Source organism: Anomaloglossus baeobatrachus, chromosome 4 (assembly GCF_048569485.1).
Source record: "Anomaloglossus baeobatrachus isolate aAnoBae1 chromosome 4, aAnoBae1.hap1, whole genome shotgun sequence".
NCBI lineage: Eukaryota > Metazoa > Chordata > Amphibia > Anura > Aromobatidae > Anomaloglossus > Anomaloglossus baeobatrachus.
The window spans coordinates 5,090,568-5,107,167 of record NC_134356.1 but is presented as its reverse complement, the minus strand read 5'-3'; the positions used below and the strand labels follow the sequence as shown (position 1 = coordinate 5,107,167).

General features: G+C 58.6%; 1 protein-coding gene across 1 annotated transcript in view; it reads left to right on the top strand.

The window, feature by feature from the left end:
- SOX5 (SRY-box transcription factor 5) overlaps positions 1–16,600 on the top strand; it is a 70,449-nt gene that overhangs the window by 37,330 nt on the left and 16,519 nt on the right. The window contains exons 4-6 of the mRNA XM_075342549.1: positions 8,884–9,055; positions 14,776–14,948; positions 16,391–16,448. Of these exons, the coding sequence (XP_075198664.1) occupies positions 8,884–9,055; positions 14,776–14,948; positions 16,391–16,448 (403 nt within the window). The remainder of the gene's footprint in view (positions 1–8,883; positions 9,056–14,775; positions 14,949–16,390; positions 16,449–16,600) is intronic.

Here is a 16,600-nt window from a genome sequence, read left to right as displayed (position 1 = left end):
TTTCCTCGGATCCTGCAGGGTTTGTCCCCGCTTTCCTCGGATCCTGCAGGGTTTGTCCCCGCTTTCCTCGGATCCTGCAGGGTTTGTCCCCGCTTTCCTCGGATCCTGCAGGGTTTGTCGTCCGCTTTCCTCGGATCCTGCAGGGTTTGTCCCCGCTTTCCTCGGATTCTGCAGGGTTTGTCCCCGCTTTCCTCGGATCCTGCAGGGTTTGTCCCCGCTTTCCTCGGATCCTGCAGGGTTGGTCCCCGCTTTCCTCGGATCCTGCAGGGTTGGTCCCCGCTTTCCTCGGATCCTGCAGGGTTTGTCCCCGCTTTCCTCGGATCCTGCAGGGTTTGTCCCCGCTTTCCTCGGATCCTGCAGGGTTTCTCCCCGCTTTCCTCGGATCCTGCAGGGTTTGTCGTCCTCTTTCCTCGGATCCTGCAGAGTTTGTCCACGCTTTCCTCGGATCCTGCAGGGTTTGTCCCCGCTTTCCTCGGATCCTGCAGGGTTTGTCCACGCTTTCCTCGGATCCTGCAGGGTTTGTCCCCGCTTTCTTCGGATCCTGCAGGGTTTGTCCCCCCTTTCCTCGGATCCTGCAGGGTTTGTCCCCGCTTTCCTCGGATCCTGCAGGGTTTGTCCCCTCTTTCCTCGGATCCTGCAGGGTTTGTCCCCGCTTTCCTCGGATCCTGCAGGGTTTGTCGTCCGCTTTCCTCGGATCCTGCAGGGTTTGTCCCCGCTTTCCTCGGATCCTGCAGGGTTTGGCCCCGCTTTCCTCGGATCCTGCAGGGTTTGTCCCCGCTTTCCTCGGATCCTGCAGGGTTTGTCCCCGCTTTCTTCGGATCCTGCAGGGTTTGTCCCCGCTTTCCTCGGATCCTGCAGGGTTGGTCCCCGCTTTCCTCGGATCCTGCAGGGTTGGTCCCCGCTTTCCTCGGATCCTGCAGGGTTTGTCGTCCGCTTTCCTCGGATCCTGCAGGGTTTGTCCCTGCTTTCCTCGGATCCTGCAGGGTTTGGCCCCGCTTTCCTCGGATCCTGCAGGGTTTGTCCCCGCTTTCCTCGGATCCTGCAGGGTTTGTCCCCGCTTTCTTCGGATCCTGCAGGGTTTGTCCCCGCTTTCCTCGGATCCTGCAGGGTTGGTCCCCGCTTTCCTCGGATCCTGCAGGGTTGGTCCCCTCTTTCCTCGGATCCTGCAGGGTCCTCTGTGCAGGCAGCTCTCTCTCTGTTGCGCTGTATCACTTGTGTCACTTTGTTCATGAATCTGGAGGCTCAGGATGAGCGGATCTCCTCGGTGATCTTGTGGTGCGGGATCTGCTTGGCGTCGTGCTGTGACCCTGGCATGGCTCGTGTCCAGCGGTCGGCGGCTCCGGTGACGGTTGTGACGAGCGCTGTCTCCGCCGGCCGTGTCCCTCCAGATGTCGACTGTCGCATCGTCTTCATCAATGGATGACGGACGCGTCCTGACACCGGGCAAACGGCGAGCTGGATCCGGGCCGCGGGTCACCACGGACGCAGCGCCACAGCCATCGCCTTCAGTCAGGCCGAGCTTCGGACGCCCCCTCCCCCAACACACGAGCGCGGACGCTCCCGGTCAGGAGCTGCGTTTAATCTGTCCGTCTGTTTCATGCCGCAGAGCGTCGCGCTCCATCACCGCAGATGTGTCCAGAGTAATGGAGGCCGAGCGATTGAGGCCAAGTGTCACCTGAGGCTGCAGAGCATCGCACCGACCGACGGCAGCAGAGACACCGGCCCAGAAATGGCTGATAACAGGGAGCAATAGACTGTGCTTACCTGCCCAGAAATGCCAGATAACAGGGAGTAATTGACTGTACTTACCTGCCCAGAAATGGCTGATAACAGGGAGCAATAGACTGTGCTTACCTGCCCAGAAATGCCAGATAACAGGGAGCAATTGACTGTACTTACCTGCCCAGAAATGGCTGATAACAGGGAGCAATAGACTGTACTTACCCTCCCAGAAATGACAGATAACAGGGAGCAATAGACTGTACTTACCTGCCCAGAAATGACAGATAACAGGGAGCAATAGACTGTACTTACCTGCCCAGAAATGACTGATAACAGGGAGCAATAGACTGTGCTTACCTGCCCAGAAATGCCAGATAACAGGGAGCAATTGACTGTACTTACCTGCCCGAAATGCCAGATAACAGGGAGCAATAGACTGTACTTACCTGCCCAGAAATGACTGATAACAGGGAGCAATAGACTGTGCTTACCTGCCCAGAAATGCCAGATAACAGGGAGCAATTGACTGTACTTACCTGCCCGAAATGCCAGATAACAGGGAGCCATAGACTGTACTTACCTGCCCAGAAATGACAGATAACAGGGAGCAATAGACTGTACTTACCTTCCCAGAAATGACTGATAACAGGGAGCAATAGACTGTACTTACCTGCCCGAAATGCCAGATAACAGGGAGCAATAGACTGTGCTTACCTGCCCAGAAATGCCAGATAACAGGGAGCAATAGACTGTGCTTACCTGCCCAGAAATGCAAGATAACAGGGAGCAATATACTGTACTTACCTGCCCAGAAATGGCTGATAACAGGGAGCAATAGACTGTGCTTACCTGCCCAGAAATGCCAGATAACAGGGAGCAATAGACTGTACTTACCTGCCCAGAAATGCAAGATAACAGGGAGCAATATACTGTACTTACCTGCCCAGAAATGGCTGATAACAGGGAGCAATAGACTGTGCTTACCTGCCCAGAAATGCCAGATAACAGGGAGCAATAGACTGTACTTACCTGCCCAGAAATGCAAGATAACAGGGAGCAATATACTGTACTTACCTGCCCAGAAATGCCAGATAACAGGGAGCAATAGACTGTGCTTACCTGCCCAGAAATGCAAGATAACAGGGAGCAATATACTGTACTTACCTGCCCAGAAATGGCTGATAACAGGGAGCAATAGACTGTACTTACCTGCCCAGAAATGCCAGATAACAGGGAGTAATTGACTGTACTTACCTGCCCAGAAATGGCTGATAACAGGGAGCAATAGACTGTGCTTACCTGCCCAGAAATGCCAGATAACAGGGAGCAATTGACTGTACTTACCTGCCCAGAAATGGCTGATAACAGGGAGCAATAGACTGTACTTACCTGCCCAGAAATGACAGATAACAGGGAGCAATAGACTGTACTTACCTGCCCAGAAATGACTGATAACAGGGAGCAATAGACTGTACTTACCTGCCCAGAAATGCCAGATAACAGGGAGCAGTAGACTGTACTTACCAGCCCAGAAATGACAGATAACAGGGAGCAATAGATTGTACTTACCTGCCCGAAATGGCAGATAACAGGGAGCAATAGACTGTGCTTACCTGCCCAGAAATGCAAGATAACAGGGAGCAATAGATTGTACTTACCTGCCCGAAATGGCAGATAACAGGGAGCAATAGACTGTGCTTACCTGCCCAGAAATGCAAGATAACAGGGAGCAATAGACTGTGCTTACCTGCCCAGAAATGCCAGATAACAGGGAGCAATAGACTGTACTTACCTGCCCAGAAATGCAAGATAACAGGGAGCAATAGACTGTGCTTACCTGCCCAGAAATGCCAGATAACAGGGAGCAATAGACTGTACTTACCTGCCCAGAAATGGCAGATAACATGGAGCAATAGACTGTACTTACCGGCCCAGAAATGGCAGATAACATGGAGCAATAGACTGTACTTACCTGCCCAGAAATGGCAGATAACATGGAGCAATAGACTGTACTTACCTGCCCAGAAATGGCAGATAACATGGAGCAATAGACTGTACTTACCTGCCCAGAAATGCAAGATAACAGGGAGCAATAGACTGTGCTTACCTGCCCAGAAATGCCAGATAACAGGGAGCAATATACTGTACTTACCTGCCCAGAAATGCAAGATAACAGGGAGCAATAGACTGTGCTTACCTGCCCAGAAATGCCAGATAACAGGGAGCAATAGACTGTGCTTACCTGCCCAGAAATGGCAGATAACATGGAGCAATAGACTGTACTTACCTGCCCGAAATGCCAGATAACAGGGAGCAATAGACTGTACTTACCTGCCCGAAATGCCAGATAACAGGGAGCAATAGACTGTACTTACCGGCCCAGAAATGCCAGATAACATAGAAGAATAGATTGTACTCACTTGTCCTACAGTCTCCTCCCCCAGTAATGGTTGATAACAGGGAGTAATAGCTTACAGTCCGTTTTTGGAATGAGGTGCGTCATGGTCGGGGTTCCTCTGCTCCTCTGTTTCCGGTGATTGGCGCTGTCTCTTTAACCAGTGGTCTCGGTGGGCTCTGCAGTGAGGACTGGGTTTTCCTTGGTGGGCTCTGCAGTGAGGGCTCGGTGGTCTCGGTGGGCTCTGCAGTGAGGACTGGGTGGTCTCGGTGGGCACTGCAGTGAGGGCTGGGTGGTCTCGGTGGGCTCTGCAGTGAGGGCTGGGTGGTCTCGGTGGGCTCTGCAGTGAGGGCTGGGTGGTCTCGGTGGGCTCTGCAGTGAGGGCTGGGTGGTCTCGGTGGGCTCTGCAGTGAGGGCTGGGTGGTCTCGGTGGGCTCTGCAGTGAGGGCTCGGTGGTCTCGGTGGGCTCTTCAGTGAGGACTGGGTGGTCTCGGTGGGCACTGCAGTGAGGGCTGGGTGGTCTCGGTGGGCTCTGCAGTGAGGGCTGGGTGGTCTCGGTGGGCTCTGCAGTGAGGGCTGGGTGGTCTCGGTGGGCTCTGCAGTGAGGGCTGGGTGGTCTCGGTGGGCTCTGCAGTGAGGGCTGGGTGGTCTCGGTTGGCTCTGCAGTGAGGGCTGGGTGGTCTCGGTGGGCTCTGCAGTGAGGGCTGGGTGGTCTCGGTGGGCTCTGCAGTGAGGGCTGGGTGGTCTCGGTGGGCTCTGCAGTGAGGGCTGGGTGGTCTCGGTGGGCTCTGCAGTGAGGGCTGGGTGGTCTCGGCGGGCTCTGCATTGAGGGCTGGGTGGTCTCGGTGGGCTCTGCAGTGAGGGCTGGGTGGTCTCGGTGGGCTCTGCATTGAGGGCTGGGTGGTCTCGGTGGGCTCTGCAGTGAGGACTGGGTGGTCTCGGTGGGCTCTGCAGTGAGGGCTGGGTGGTCTCGGTGGCTCTGCAGTGAGGACTGGGTGGTCTCGGTGGGCTCTGCAGTGAGGGCTGGGTGGTCTCGGTGGGCTCTGCAGTGAGGACTGGGTGGTCTCGGTGGGCTCTGCAGTGAGGTCTCGGTGGGCTCTGCAGTGAGGTCTCGGTGGGCTCTGCAGTGAGGTCTCGGTGGGCTCTGCAGTGAGGGCTGGGTGGTCTCGGTGGGCTCTGCAGTGAGGACTGGGTGGTGTCGGTGGGCTCTGCAATGAGGTCTCAGTGGGCTCTGCAGTGAGGTCTCGGTGGGCTCTTCAGTGAGGACTGGGTGGTCTCGGTGGGCTCTGCAGTGAGGTCTCCGTGGGCTCTGCAGTGAGGACTGGGTGGTCTCGGTGGGCTCTGTAGTGAGGTCTCGGTGGGCTCTGCAGTGAGGTCTCGGTGGGCTCTTCAGTGAGGACTGGGTGGTCTCGGTGGGCTCTGCAGTGAGGTCTCCGTGGGCTCTGCAGTGAGGACTGGGTGGTCTCTGTGGGCTCTGCAGTGAGGTCTCGGTGGGCTCTGCAGTGAGGACTGGGTGGTCTCTGTGGGCTCTGCAGTGAGGTCTCAGCGGGGTCTGCAGTGAGGACTGGGTGGTCTCGGTAGCTCTGCAGTGAGGGCTGGGTGGTCTCGGTGGGCTCTGCAGTGAGGGCTGGGTGGTCTCGGTGGGCTCTGCAGTGAGGGCTGGGTGGTCTCGGTGGGCTCTGCAGTGAGGGCTGGGTGGTCTCGGTTGGCTCTGCAGTGAGGGCTGGGTGGTCTCGGCGGGCTCTGCATTGAGGGCTGGGTGGTCTCGGTGGGCTCTGCAGTGAGGGCTGGGTGGTCTCGGTGGGCTCTGCATTGAGGGCTGGGTGGTCTCGGTGGGCTCTGCAGTGAGGACTGGGTGGTCTCGGTGGGCTCTGCAGTGAGGGCTGGGTGGTCTCGGTGGCTCTGCAGTGAGGACTGGGTGGTCTCGGTGGGCTCTGCAGTGAGGGCTGGGTGGTCTCGGTGGGCTCTGCAGTGAGGACTGGGTGGTCTCGGTGGGCTCTGCAGTGAGGTCTCGGTGGGCTCTGCAGTGAGGTCTCGGTGGGCTCTGCAGTGAGGGCTGGGTGGTCTCGGTGGGCTCTGCAGTGAGGACTGGGTGGTGTCGGTGGGCTCAGCAATGAGGTCTCAGTGGGCTCTGCAGTGAGGTCTCGGTGGGCTCTTCAGTGAGGACTGGGTGGTCTCGGTGGGCTCTGCAGTGAGGTCTCCGTGGGCTCTGCAGTGAGGACTGGGTGGTCTCGGTGGGCTCTGTAGTGAGGTCTCGGTGGGCTCTGCAGTGAGGTCTCGGTGGGCTCTTCAGTGAGGACTGGGTGGTCTCGGTGGGCTCTGCAGTGAGGTCTCCGTGGGCTCTGCAGTGAGGACTGGGTGGTCTCTGTGGGCTCTGCAGTGAGGTCTCGGTGGGCTCTGCAGTGAGGACTGGGTGGTCTCTGTGGGCTCTGCAGTGAGGTCTCAGCGGGGTCTGCAGTGAGGACTGGGTGGTCTCGGTAGCTCTGCAGTGAGGGCTCGGTGGTCTCGGTGGGCTCTGCAGTGAGGACTGGGTGGTCTCTGTGGGCTCTGCAGTGAGGGCTCGGTGGTCTCTGTGGGCTCTGCAGTGAGGACTGGGTGGTCTCTGTGGGCTCTGCAGTGAGGGCTCGGTGGTCTCTGTGGGCTCTGCAGTGAGGGCTCGGTGGTCTCTGTGGGCTCTGCAGTGAGGGCTCGGTGGTCTCTGTGGGCTCTGCAGTGAGGACTGACACATGGACAGCAGTAGAGGTTGTGACCCAGTATAACATGGCCTGGAGACTGCAGTTGTCTCAGCCTCTGCTGGTGATGGATCCCGTTGTCTCTGCTGGTGACGGATCCCCTTGTCTCTGCTGGTGACGGATCCCGTTGTCTCTGCTGGTGACCATTCCCGTTGTCTCTGCTGGTGACGGATCCCGTTGTCTCTGCTGGTGACGGATCCCGTTGTCTCTGCTGGTGACGGATCCCGTTGTCTCTGCTGGTGACGGATCCCGTTGTCTCTGCTGGTGACGGATCCCGTTGTCTCTGCTGGTGACGGATCCCGTTGTCTCTGCTGGTGACGGATCCCGTTGTCTCTACTGTTGACGGATCCCGTTGTCTCTGCTGGTGACGGATCCCGTTGTCTCTGCTGGTGACGGATCCCGTTGTCTCTGCTGGTGACGGATCCCGTTGTCTCTGCTGGTGACGGATCCCGTTGTCTCTGATGGTGACGGATCCCGTTGTCTCTGCTGGTGACGGATCCCGTTGTCTCTGCTGGTGACGGATCCCGTTGTCTCTGCTGGTGATGGAGCCCGTTGTCTCTGCTGGTGACGGATCCCGTTGTCTCTGCTGGTGACCATTCCCGTTGTCTCTGCTGGTGACCATTCCCGTTGTCTCTGCTGGTGACGGATCCTGTTGTCTCTGCTGGTGACGGATCCCGTTGTCTCTGCTGGTGACGGATCCCCTTGTCTCTGCTGGTGACGGATCCCCTTGTCTCTGCTGGTGACGGATCCCCTTGTCTCTGCTGGTGACGGATCCCCTTGTCTCTGCTGGTGACGGATCCCTTTGTCTCTGCTGGTGACGGATCCCCTTGTCTCTGCTGGTGACGGATCCCCTTGTCTCTGCTGGTGACGGATCCCCTTGTCTCTGCTGGTGACGGATCCCGTTGTCTCTGCTGGTGACGGATCCCTTTGTCTCTGCTGGTGACGGATCCTGTTGTCTCTGCTGGTGACGGATCCCGTTGTCTCTGCTGGTGACGGATCCCGTTGTCTCTGCTGGTGACGGATCCCCTTGTCTCTGCTGGTGACGGATCCCGTTGTCTCTGCTGGTGACGGATCCCGTTGTCTCTGCTGGTGACGGATCCCGTTGTCTCTGCTGGTGACGGATCCCGTTGTCTCTGCTGGTGACGGATCCCGTTGTCTCTGCTGGTGACGGATCCCTTTGTCTCTGCTGGTGACGGATCCCCTTGTCTCTGCTGGTGACGGATCCCCTTGTCTCTGCTGGTGACGGATCCCCTTGTCTCTGCTGGTGACGGATCCCCTTGTCTCTGCTGGTGACGGATCCCGTTGTCTCTGCTGGTGACGGATCCCTTTGTCTCTGCTGGTGACGGATCCCTTTGTCTCTGCTGGTGACGGATCCCCTTGTCTCTGCTGGTGACGGATCCCCTTGTCTCTGCTGGTGACGGATCCCCTTGTCTCTGCTGGTGACGGATCCCCTTGTCTCTGCTGGTGACGGATCCCCTTGTCTCTGCTGGTGACGGATCCCCTTGTCTCTGCTGGTGACGGATCCCCTTGTCTCTGCTGGTGACGGATCCCGTTGTCTCTGCTGGTGACGGATCCCGTTGTCTCTGCTGGTGACTGATCCCGTTGTCTCTGCTGGTGATGGATCCCGTTGTCTCTGCTGGTGATGGATCCCGGTGTCTCTGCTGGTGATGGATCCCGTTGTCTCTGCTGGTGACGGATCCCGTTGTCTCTGCTGGTGACGGATCCCGTTGTCTTCGCCCCTGTGTACAGTTTGCGGTGATGGTTGTGTCCTCCCTGGTTGCGCTGATGTCTGACCCCATGTTTAATCCTTCCAGATCTGCCGTCCCTGCGCCCCTCATGGTTTGGGGGAGCGCGGAGGACGATGGCCGCACACCCCGCCGCTGTGTAACTCTTTGTGACTACCGGTGACTTAGCATTACCATTAGTGCCGCGTCCCCTGGGGCCCGGATACAAGGGGCGAGGGACCCGGCCGCTGCTTACTCATAACTTTGTGTGGATTGTTACTCACCAATATCTTCATTGTGTCTTTCACAGGATGACCTGGCGCAGCCGCTGAACCTGTCTGCCAAGCCCAAGACCTCAGACCGCAAATCCCCCGCGTCGCCCACCTCCCCGCACATCCCCAGGATCAGCAGCGGGAACAGCTCACACAAGCCCACCATCTCCTCCTCCCTCGCCAGCCCGCCCGTCAGGGTCAACTCTATAGGTGAGCGACACTTACTGACACTGAGCTGCTGCCCAGAGAAGAGTGTCATGTGATCACCGGGGGGGTGACATTGTGCCGGGTCACTCCGGTGTCATGTGATCACTCGGGGGCGACATTGTGCCGGGTCACTCCGGTGTCATGTAATCACCAGGGGGCGACATTGTGCCGGGTCACTCCGGTGTCATGTGATCACCAGGGGGCGACATTGGGCCGGGTCACTCCGGTGTCATGTGATCACCCCTGCAATGTTATGTCATATTCTATATACTGGTCAGTGCCCCTCCCCTGCGATTTTACATCATTGCCTAGACATTGGTCAGCGCCCCGCCCTCGCGGTATTGCGTCACAGCTTGTGTACTGGTCAGAGCCCCGCCCCTGCGGATTTACATCACAGCCTGTATACTGGTCAGCACCCTGCGGTATTGCGTCACAGCTTAGGTACTGGTCAGAGCCCCGCCCCTGCGGTTTTACATCACAGCCTGAATACTGGTCAGCGCCCCATCCCCGTGGTCTTACGTCACCCCCTATACACAGGTCAGCACCCTGCGGTATTGCGTCACAGCTTAGGTACTGGTCAGAGCTCCGCCCCCGCGGTATGGGATCACAGCCTGTATACTGGTCAGCGCCCCGCCCCCGCGGTATGGGATCACAGCCTGTATACTGGACAGCGCCCCGCCCCCGCGGTGTTGTCATATTCTATATACTGGACAGCGCCCCGCCCCCGCGGTGTTGTCATATTCTATATACTGGACAGTGCCCTGCCCCCGCGGTGTTGTCATATTCTATATACTGGTCAGCGCCCCGCCCCCGCGGTGTTGTCGTATTCTATATACTGGTCAGCGCCCCGCCCCCACGGTATTGTCATATTCTATACACTGGTCAGCGCCCCGCCCCCGCGGTGTTGTCATGTTCTATATACTGGTCAGCGCCCCGCCTCCGCGGTATTGTCATATTCTATATACTGGTCAGCGCCCCGCCCCCGCGGTGTTGTCGTAGTCTATATACTGGTCAGCACCCCGCCCCCACGGTATTTGCATATTCTATATACTGGTCAGCGCCCCGCCCCCACGGTGTTGTCATATTCTATATAGTGGTCAGCGCCCCCGCCCCCGCGGTATTTGCATATTCTATATACTGGTCAGCGCCCCGCCCCCGCGGTGTTGTCGTAGTCTATATACTGGACAGCGCCCCGCCGTGTTGTCATATTCTATATACTGGTCAGCGCCCCGCCCCCGCGGTGTTGTCATATTCTATATACTGGTCAGCGCCCCGCCTCCGCGGTATTGTCATATTCTATATAGTGGTCAGCGCCCCGCCTCCGCGGTATTGTCATATTCTATATAGTGGTCAGCGCCCCGCCCCCGCGGTATTTGCATATTCTATATACTGGTCAGCGCCCCGCCCCCGCGGTATTTGCATATTCTATATACTGGTCAGCGCCCCGCCCCCGCGGTATTTGCATATTCTATATACTGGTCAGCGCCCCGCCCCCGCGGTGTTGTCATATTCTATATACTGGTCAGCACCCCGCGGTATTGTCATATTCTATATACTGGTCAGCGCCCCGCCCCCGCGGTGTTGTCGTATTCTATATACTGGTCAGCGCCCCGCCCCCGCGGTGTTGTCGTATTCTATATACTGGTCAGCGCCCCGCCCCCGCGGTATTGTCATATTGTATATACTGGTCAGCGCCCCGCCCCCGCGGTGTTGTCATATTCTATATAGTGGTCAGCGCCCCGCCCCCGCGGTATTTGCATATTCTATATACTGGTCAGCGCCCCCGCCCCCGCGGTGTTGTCGTAGTCTATATACTGGACAGCGCCCCGCCGTGTTGTCATATTCTATATACTGGTCAGCGCCCCGCCCCCGCGGTGTTGTCATATTCTATATACTGGTCAGCGCCCCGCCTCCGCGGTATTGTCATATTCTATATAGTGGTCAGCGCCCCGCCTCCGCGGTATTGTCATATTCTATATAGTGGTCAGCGCCCCGCCCCCGCGGTATTTGCATATTCTATATACTGGTCAGCGCCCCGCCCCCGCGGTATTTGCATATTCTATATACTGGTCAGCGCCCCGCCCCCGCGGTATTTGCATATTCTATATACTGGTCAGCGCCCCGCCCCCGCGGTGTTGTCATATTCTATATACTGGTCAGCACCCCGCGGTATTGTCATATTCTATATACTGGTCAGCGCCCCGCCCCCGCGGTGTTGTCGTATTCTATATACTGGTCAGCGCCCCGCCCCCGCGGTGTTGTCGTATTCTATATACTGGTCAGCGCCCCGCCCCCGCGGTGTTGTCATATTCTATATACTGGTCAGCGCCCCGCCCCCGCGGTGTTGTCGTATTCTATATACTGGTCAGCGCCCCGCCCCCGCGGTGTTGTCGTATTCTATATACTGGTCAGCGCCCCGCCCCCGCGGTATTGTCATATTGTATATACTGGTCAGCGCCCCGCCCCCGCGGTGTTGTCGTAGTCTATATACTGGTCAGCGCCCCGCCCCCGCGGTGTTGTCGTAGTCTATATACTGGTCAGCGCCCCACCCCTGCGGTATTTGCATATTGTATATACTGGTCAGCGCCCCGCCCCCGCGGTATTGTCGTATTCTATATACTGGTCAGCGCCCCGCCCCCGCGGTATTGTCGTATTCTATATACTGGTCAGCGCCCCGCCCCCGCGGTATTGTCGTATTCTATATACTGGTCAGCGCCCCGCCCCTGCGGTATTTGCATATTGTATATACTGGTCAGCGCCCCGCCCCCGCGGTATTTGCATATTCTATATACTGGTCAGCGCCCCGCCCCCGCGGTATTTGCATATTCTATATACTGGTCAGCGCCCCGCCCCCGCGGTATTCTGTGATATTTCCACTGGGCAGTGAGTGACTGGCAGTGGAGCGCTCCTTTCGGCCAGCATTACTGGCTGCTGCGGTTGTCACCCATCCTTGCTGCCTGGCTCGGTCACAGGCGAGTGGGGTGTAATAATTCGGGGTCCCTGTCCAGGGTGCTGACCCCTCGGAGGAGCCAGAACTCTCCTCCAGACACTTCTCCGCGACCTACTTCTGTGCGTTGCGCTCGCTGGATCTGAGATTAATTTCCCTTCTTAAGGCTTTAATTCGTTTCTGTTGTGAATTATCTGAACGCTGTAAAGTTGGAGGCAGCGATGAGCCGGCAGCGAGGTTTATCCGAATAATCTGACACGCGCCCCTCCCCGTGCCCATACAATGCTCCGTCATGTTTGCTGGCAGCGCTGGGATCAGATAGAAGCATCTGGTAATCCGGCGCGGCCGTGTAATCCGCCACCATTAGATACACAAGATTCGTAATTGACACAAAGCGGCGAGTATTAATGACACGAGCGCGGCGCCGCAGTTAGCGATTTCCCATTTCCCTTTCTTTTAATCTCGTGTTTTACAACAAATCGAGGGATTTAGCGGCGCGCGGCGGCAGATTACAGGATTTACCGGACAGATGTTTTTTGTTCTGAAAATGGATTAGGCTGAAAGTTTTTTTTTTTTTTTTTTTTTTCTCTGGAATCCGCAGAACATGTTCAGGCAAAGCGGTCATGTACGATTAGGGCCCGCCACCTTCTGTCCCCGCAGCCCCCAGCTGTCAGCTCCAGCACCCCCTGCTGGCGCCCTGCAGGGTCTGCCTCCGGAAATATATATATCGCATGTTCTCCGATTCCGGGAAAGCTGGGTAATGAGGGGGGTTATTACCCTCCCGGCATTGTGCAGTGGTAATCTGTGTCAGGATGATGCCGCCCGGCGTGGGGCGAGGAGCTGCTGACAGCGCGGTGCGGGCATTCACAGCCCAAAGAAAGGGAAAGTTTTACTCACTGTCAACGTCTTCCAAATCTGTGACTAATGTAGCAGCGTCTTAGGAGTCTCCGTCTGTCGGGATTACAGCTCCAGAAGGATAATATCGTGAGGTTTAACTTAATACCTGACCCTACAGGGGGCAAAGATGGGGCTTCACAAAAACTAGAACAGAAGCAGGGGAGGTGGTTACCATTCAGGAGTCCGGAAAAGATGGATGAAAACTGGACAAGCATGGCACATATGGGGCGAGCGGAGAAGTGAGGAGCGAGCGGAGAAGTGAGGAGCAAGAGGAAAAGTGAGGAGCGAGCGGAAAAGTGAGGGGCAAGCGGAGAAGGGAGGGGCGAGGGCCGAGCGTAGAAGTGAGGAGCGAGCGGAGAAGTGAGGGGCGAGCGGAGAAGGGAGGGGCGAGCGGAGAAAGGGAGGGGTGAGCGGAGAAGCGAGGGGCGAGCGTAGAAGTGAGGAGCGAGCGGAGAAGGGAGGGGCGAGCGGAGAATGGAGGGGCGAGCGGAGAAGCGAGGGGCGAGCGGAGGAGCGAGCGGAGAAGGGAGGGGCGAGCGGAGAAAGGGAGGGGCGAGCGGAGAAGGGAGGGGCGAGCGGAGAAGTGAGGGGCGAGCGGAGAAGCGATGGGCGAGGGGTGAGCTGAGAAGCGAGGGGCGAGCGGAAAAGCGAGGGGCGAGCGGAAAAGCGAGGGGCGAGCGGAAAAGCGAGGGGCGAGCGGAAAAGCGAGGGGCGAGCGGAAAAGCGAGGGGCGAGCGGAAAAGCGAGGGGCGAGCGGAAAAGCGAGGGGCGAGCGGAAAAGCGAGGGGCGAGCGGAGAAGCAAGGGGCGAGCATAGAAGGGAGGGGCGAGCGTAGAAGCGAGGGGCGAGCGGAGGGGCGAGCGGAGAAGGGAGGGGCGAGCGTAGAAGGGAGGGGCGAGCGGAGAAGCGAGGGGCGAGCGGAGGAGCGAGCGGAGAAGGGAGGGGCGAGCGGAGAAGGGAGGGGCGAGCGTAGAAGGGAGGGGCGAGCATAGAAGGGAGGGGCGAGCGTAGAAGGGAGGGGCGAGCATAGAAGGGAGGGGCGAGCGTAGAAGGGAGGGGCGAGCGTAGAAGGGAGGGGCGAGCATAGAAGGGAGGGGCGAGCGTAGAAGGGAGGGGCGAGCGGAGGGGCGAGCGGAGAAGGGAGGGGCGAGCGTAGAAGGGAGGGGCGAGCGGAGAAGCGAGGGGCGAGCGGAGGAGCGAGCGGAGAAGGGAGGGGCGAGCGGAGAAGGGAGGGGCGAGCGTAGAAGGGAGGGGCGAGCTGAGAAGGGAGGGGCGAGCTGAGAAGGGAGGGGCGAGCGTAGAAGGGAGGGGCGAGCTGAGAAGGGAGGGGCGAGCTGAGAAGGGAGGGGCGAGCTGAGAAGGGAGGGGCGAGCGTAGAAGGGAGGGGCGAGCTGAGAAGGGAGGGGCGAGCTGAGAAGGGAGGGGCGAGCGTAGAAGGGAGGGGCGAGCTGAGAAGGGAGGGGCGAGCTGAGAAGGGAGGGGCGAGCTGAGAAGGGAGGGGCGAGCTGAGAAGGGAGGGGCGAGCGGAGAAGCGAGGGGCGAGCGGAGAAGGGAGGGGCGAGCGGAGAAGGGAGGGGCGAGCGGAGAAGGGAGGGGCGAGCGGAGAAGGGAGGGGCGAGCAGAGGGGCGAGCGGAGAAGGGAGGGGCGAGCTGACGGGCGAGTGAAGAGACGGATGAGACTCTGGAGGGGCGGTGAGAACAGTGACACTTTTTTTTTAATGCTGGCCCTTTAAAAAAGTTAAAAATGGTAAAAGTTACAATCTATTAATTACTGAGTTGTTTTTGTTACAATATAGCTGAGGGATTTAACACTTTGTGCGCTGGCTGAGGATGCGACTGCTGGCGCCATTGGTAACGCTGTGCCGCTCGCTCTCCGCAGACATCCTCTCCTCCATCTCATCCACCGGTTACTTAAACGACCACGACGCGGTGACGAAGGCCATCCAGGAGGCGCGGCAGATGAAGGAGCAGCTGAGGCGGGAGCAGCAGGTTCTGGACGGAAAAGTGTCCGTGGTGAACAGCCTCGGCCTGAACAACTGCAGGACGGAGAAGGTGAGAGGACGCGCAGCCCCCCCCCCCCGAGCGCAACCCCCCCCAGCGCAGCCCCCCCGAGTGCAGCCCCCGCCGAGCGCCGCTGTAATTCTCCTCCCCGGCTGCCAGCGCCAGTGACACGTCTCCGCTGTGAATGCTTTGATATATCTGGGTTGACTTAGAAATGAGAGAAAAGCCGTCGTGTAGCGAGATCAGAGCGGGATCACGGAGTAATACTCTCCAGGAACAGCCGCGGCCCCCATACTCAGATGAGCTGCGGGGGGCTAAGCCACTGTCACATGTCTGGGGGGACGAGTGCTGCATACTGCCACTGACAAGCTCCAGATTACTAACGAACGGCGGCTAATCACCGAGATGTCACCGAGCATCACCCACCCCACTGACAGCCGCACAGACAGCCGCACAGACAGCCGCACTGACAGCCCCACTGACAGCCCCACTGACAGCCCCACTGACAGCCCCACTGACAGCCGAACAGACAGCCGCACTGACAGCCGCACAGACAGCCCCACTGACAGCCCCACTGACAGCCGCACTGACAGCCGCACTGACAGCCCCACTGACAGCCGCACAGACAGCCCCACTGACAGCCCCACTGACAGCCCCACTGACAGCCCCACTGACAGCCGCACTGACAGCCGCACTGTCAGCCCCACTGACAGCCCCACTGACAGCCGCACTGACAGCCCCACTGACAGCCCCACAGACAGCCCCACTGACAGCCGCACTGACAGCCCCACTGATAGCCCCACAGACAGCCCTACTGACAGCCCCACAGACAGCCCCACTGACAGCCCCACTGACAGCCCCACTGACAGCCCCACTGACAGCCGCACTGACAGCCGCACTGACAGCCCCACTGACAGCCCCACTGACAGCCCCACTGACAGCCCCACTGACAGCCGCACAGACAGCCCCACAGACAGCCCCACAGACAGCCCCACTGACAGCCCCACTGACAGCCCCACTGACAGCCGCACTGACAGCCGCACAGACAGCCGCACAGACAGCCGCACAGACAGCCGCACAGACAGCCGCACAGACAGCCGCACTGACAGCCCCACTGACAGCCCCACTGACAGCCGCACAGACAGCCCCACTTACAGCCCCACTGACAGCCGCACAGACAGCCCCACTGACAGCCCCACTGACAGCCCCACTGACAGCCCCACTGACAGCCGCACAGACAGCCGCACAGACAGCCCCACTGACAGCCCCACTGACAGCCGCACAGACAGCCCCACTGACAGCCGCACAGACAGCCCCACTGACAGCCCCACTGACAGCCCCACTGATAGCCCCACTGACAGCCCCACTGACAGCCCCACTGACAGCCCCACTGACAGCCGCACAGACAGCCCCACTGACAGCCGCACTGACAGCCGCACTGACAGCCCCTCTGACAGCCCCACTGACAGCCCCACAGACAGCCTTTTATGTAGGGAATGCTGCCAACTTGGATCTACAGAATTAGGGCAACAAGTGTACAGTATACTGCAAGTGATATCCTGCTGGAGACATTACTCCCTGTTATCAGCCATTACTGGGGGAGGAGACTGTAGGACAGGTGATTACAATCTATTACTTCCTGTTATCAGCCATTACTGGGGGAGGAGACTGTAGGACAGGTGAGTACAATCTATTACTCCCTG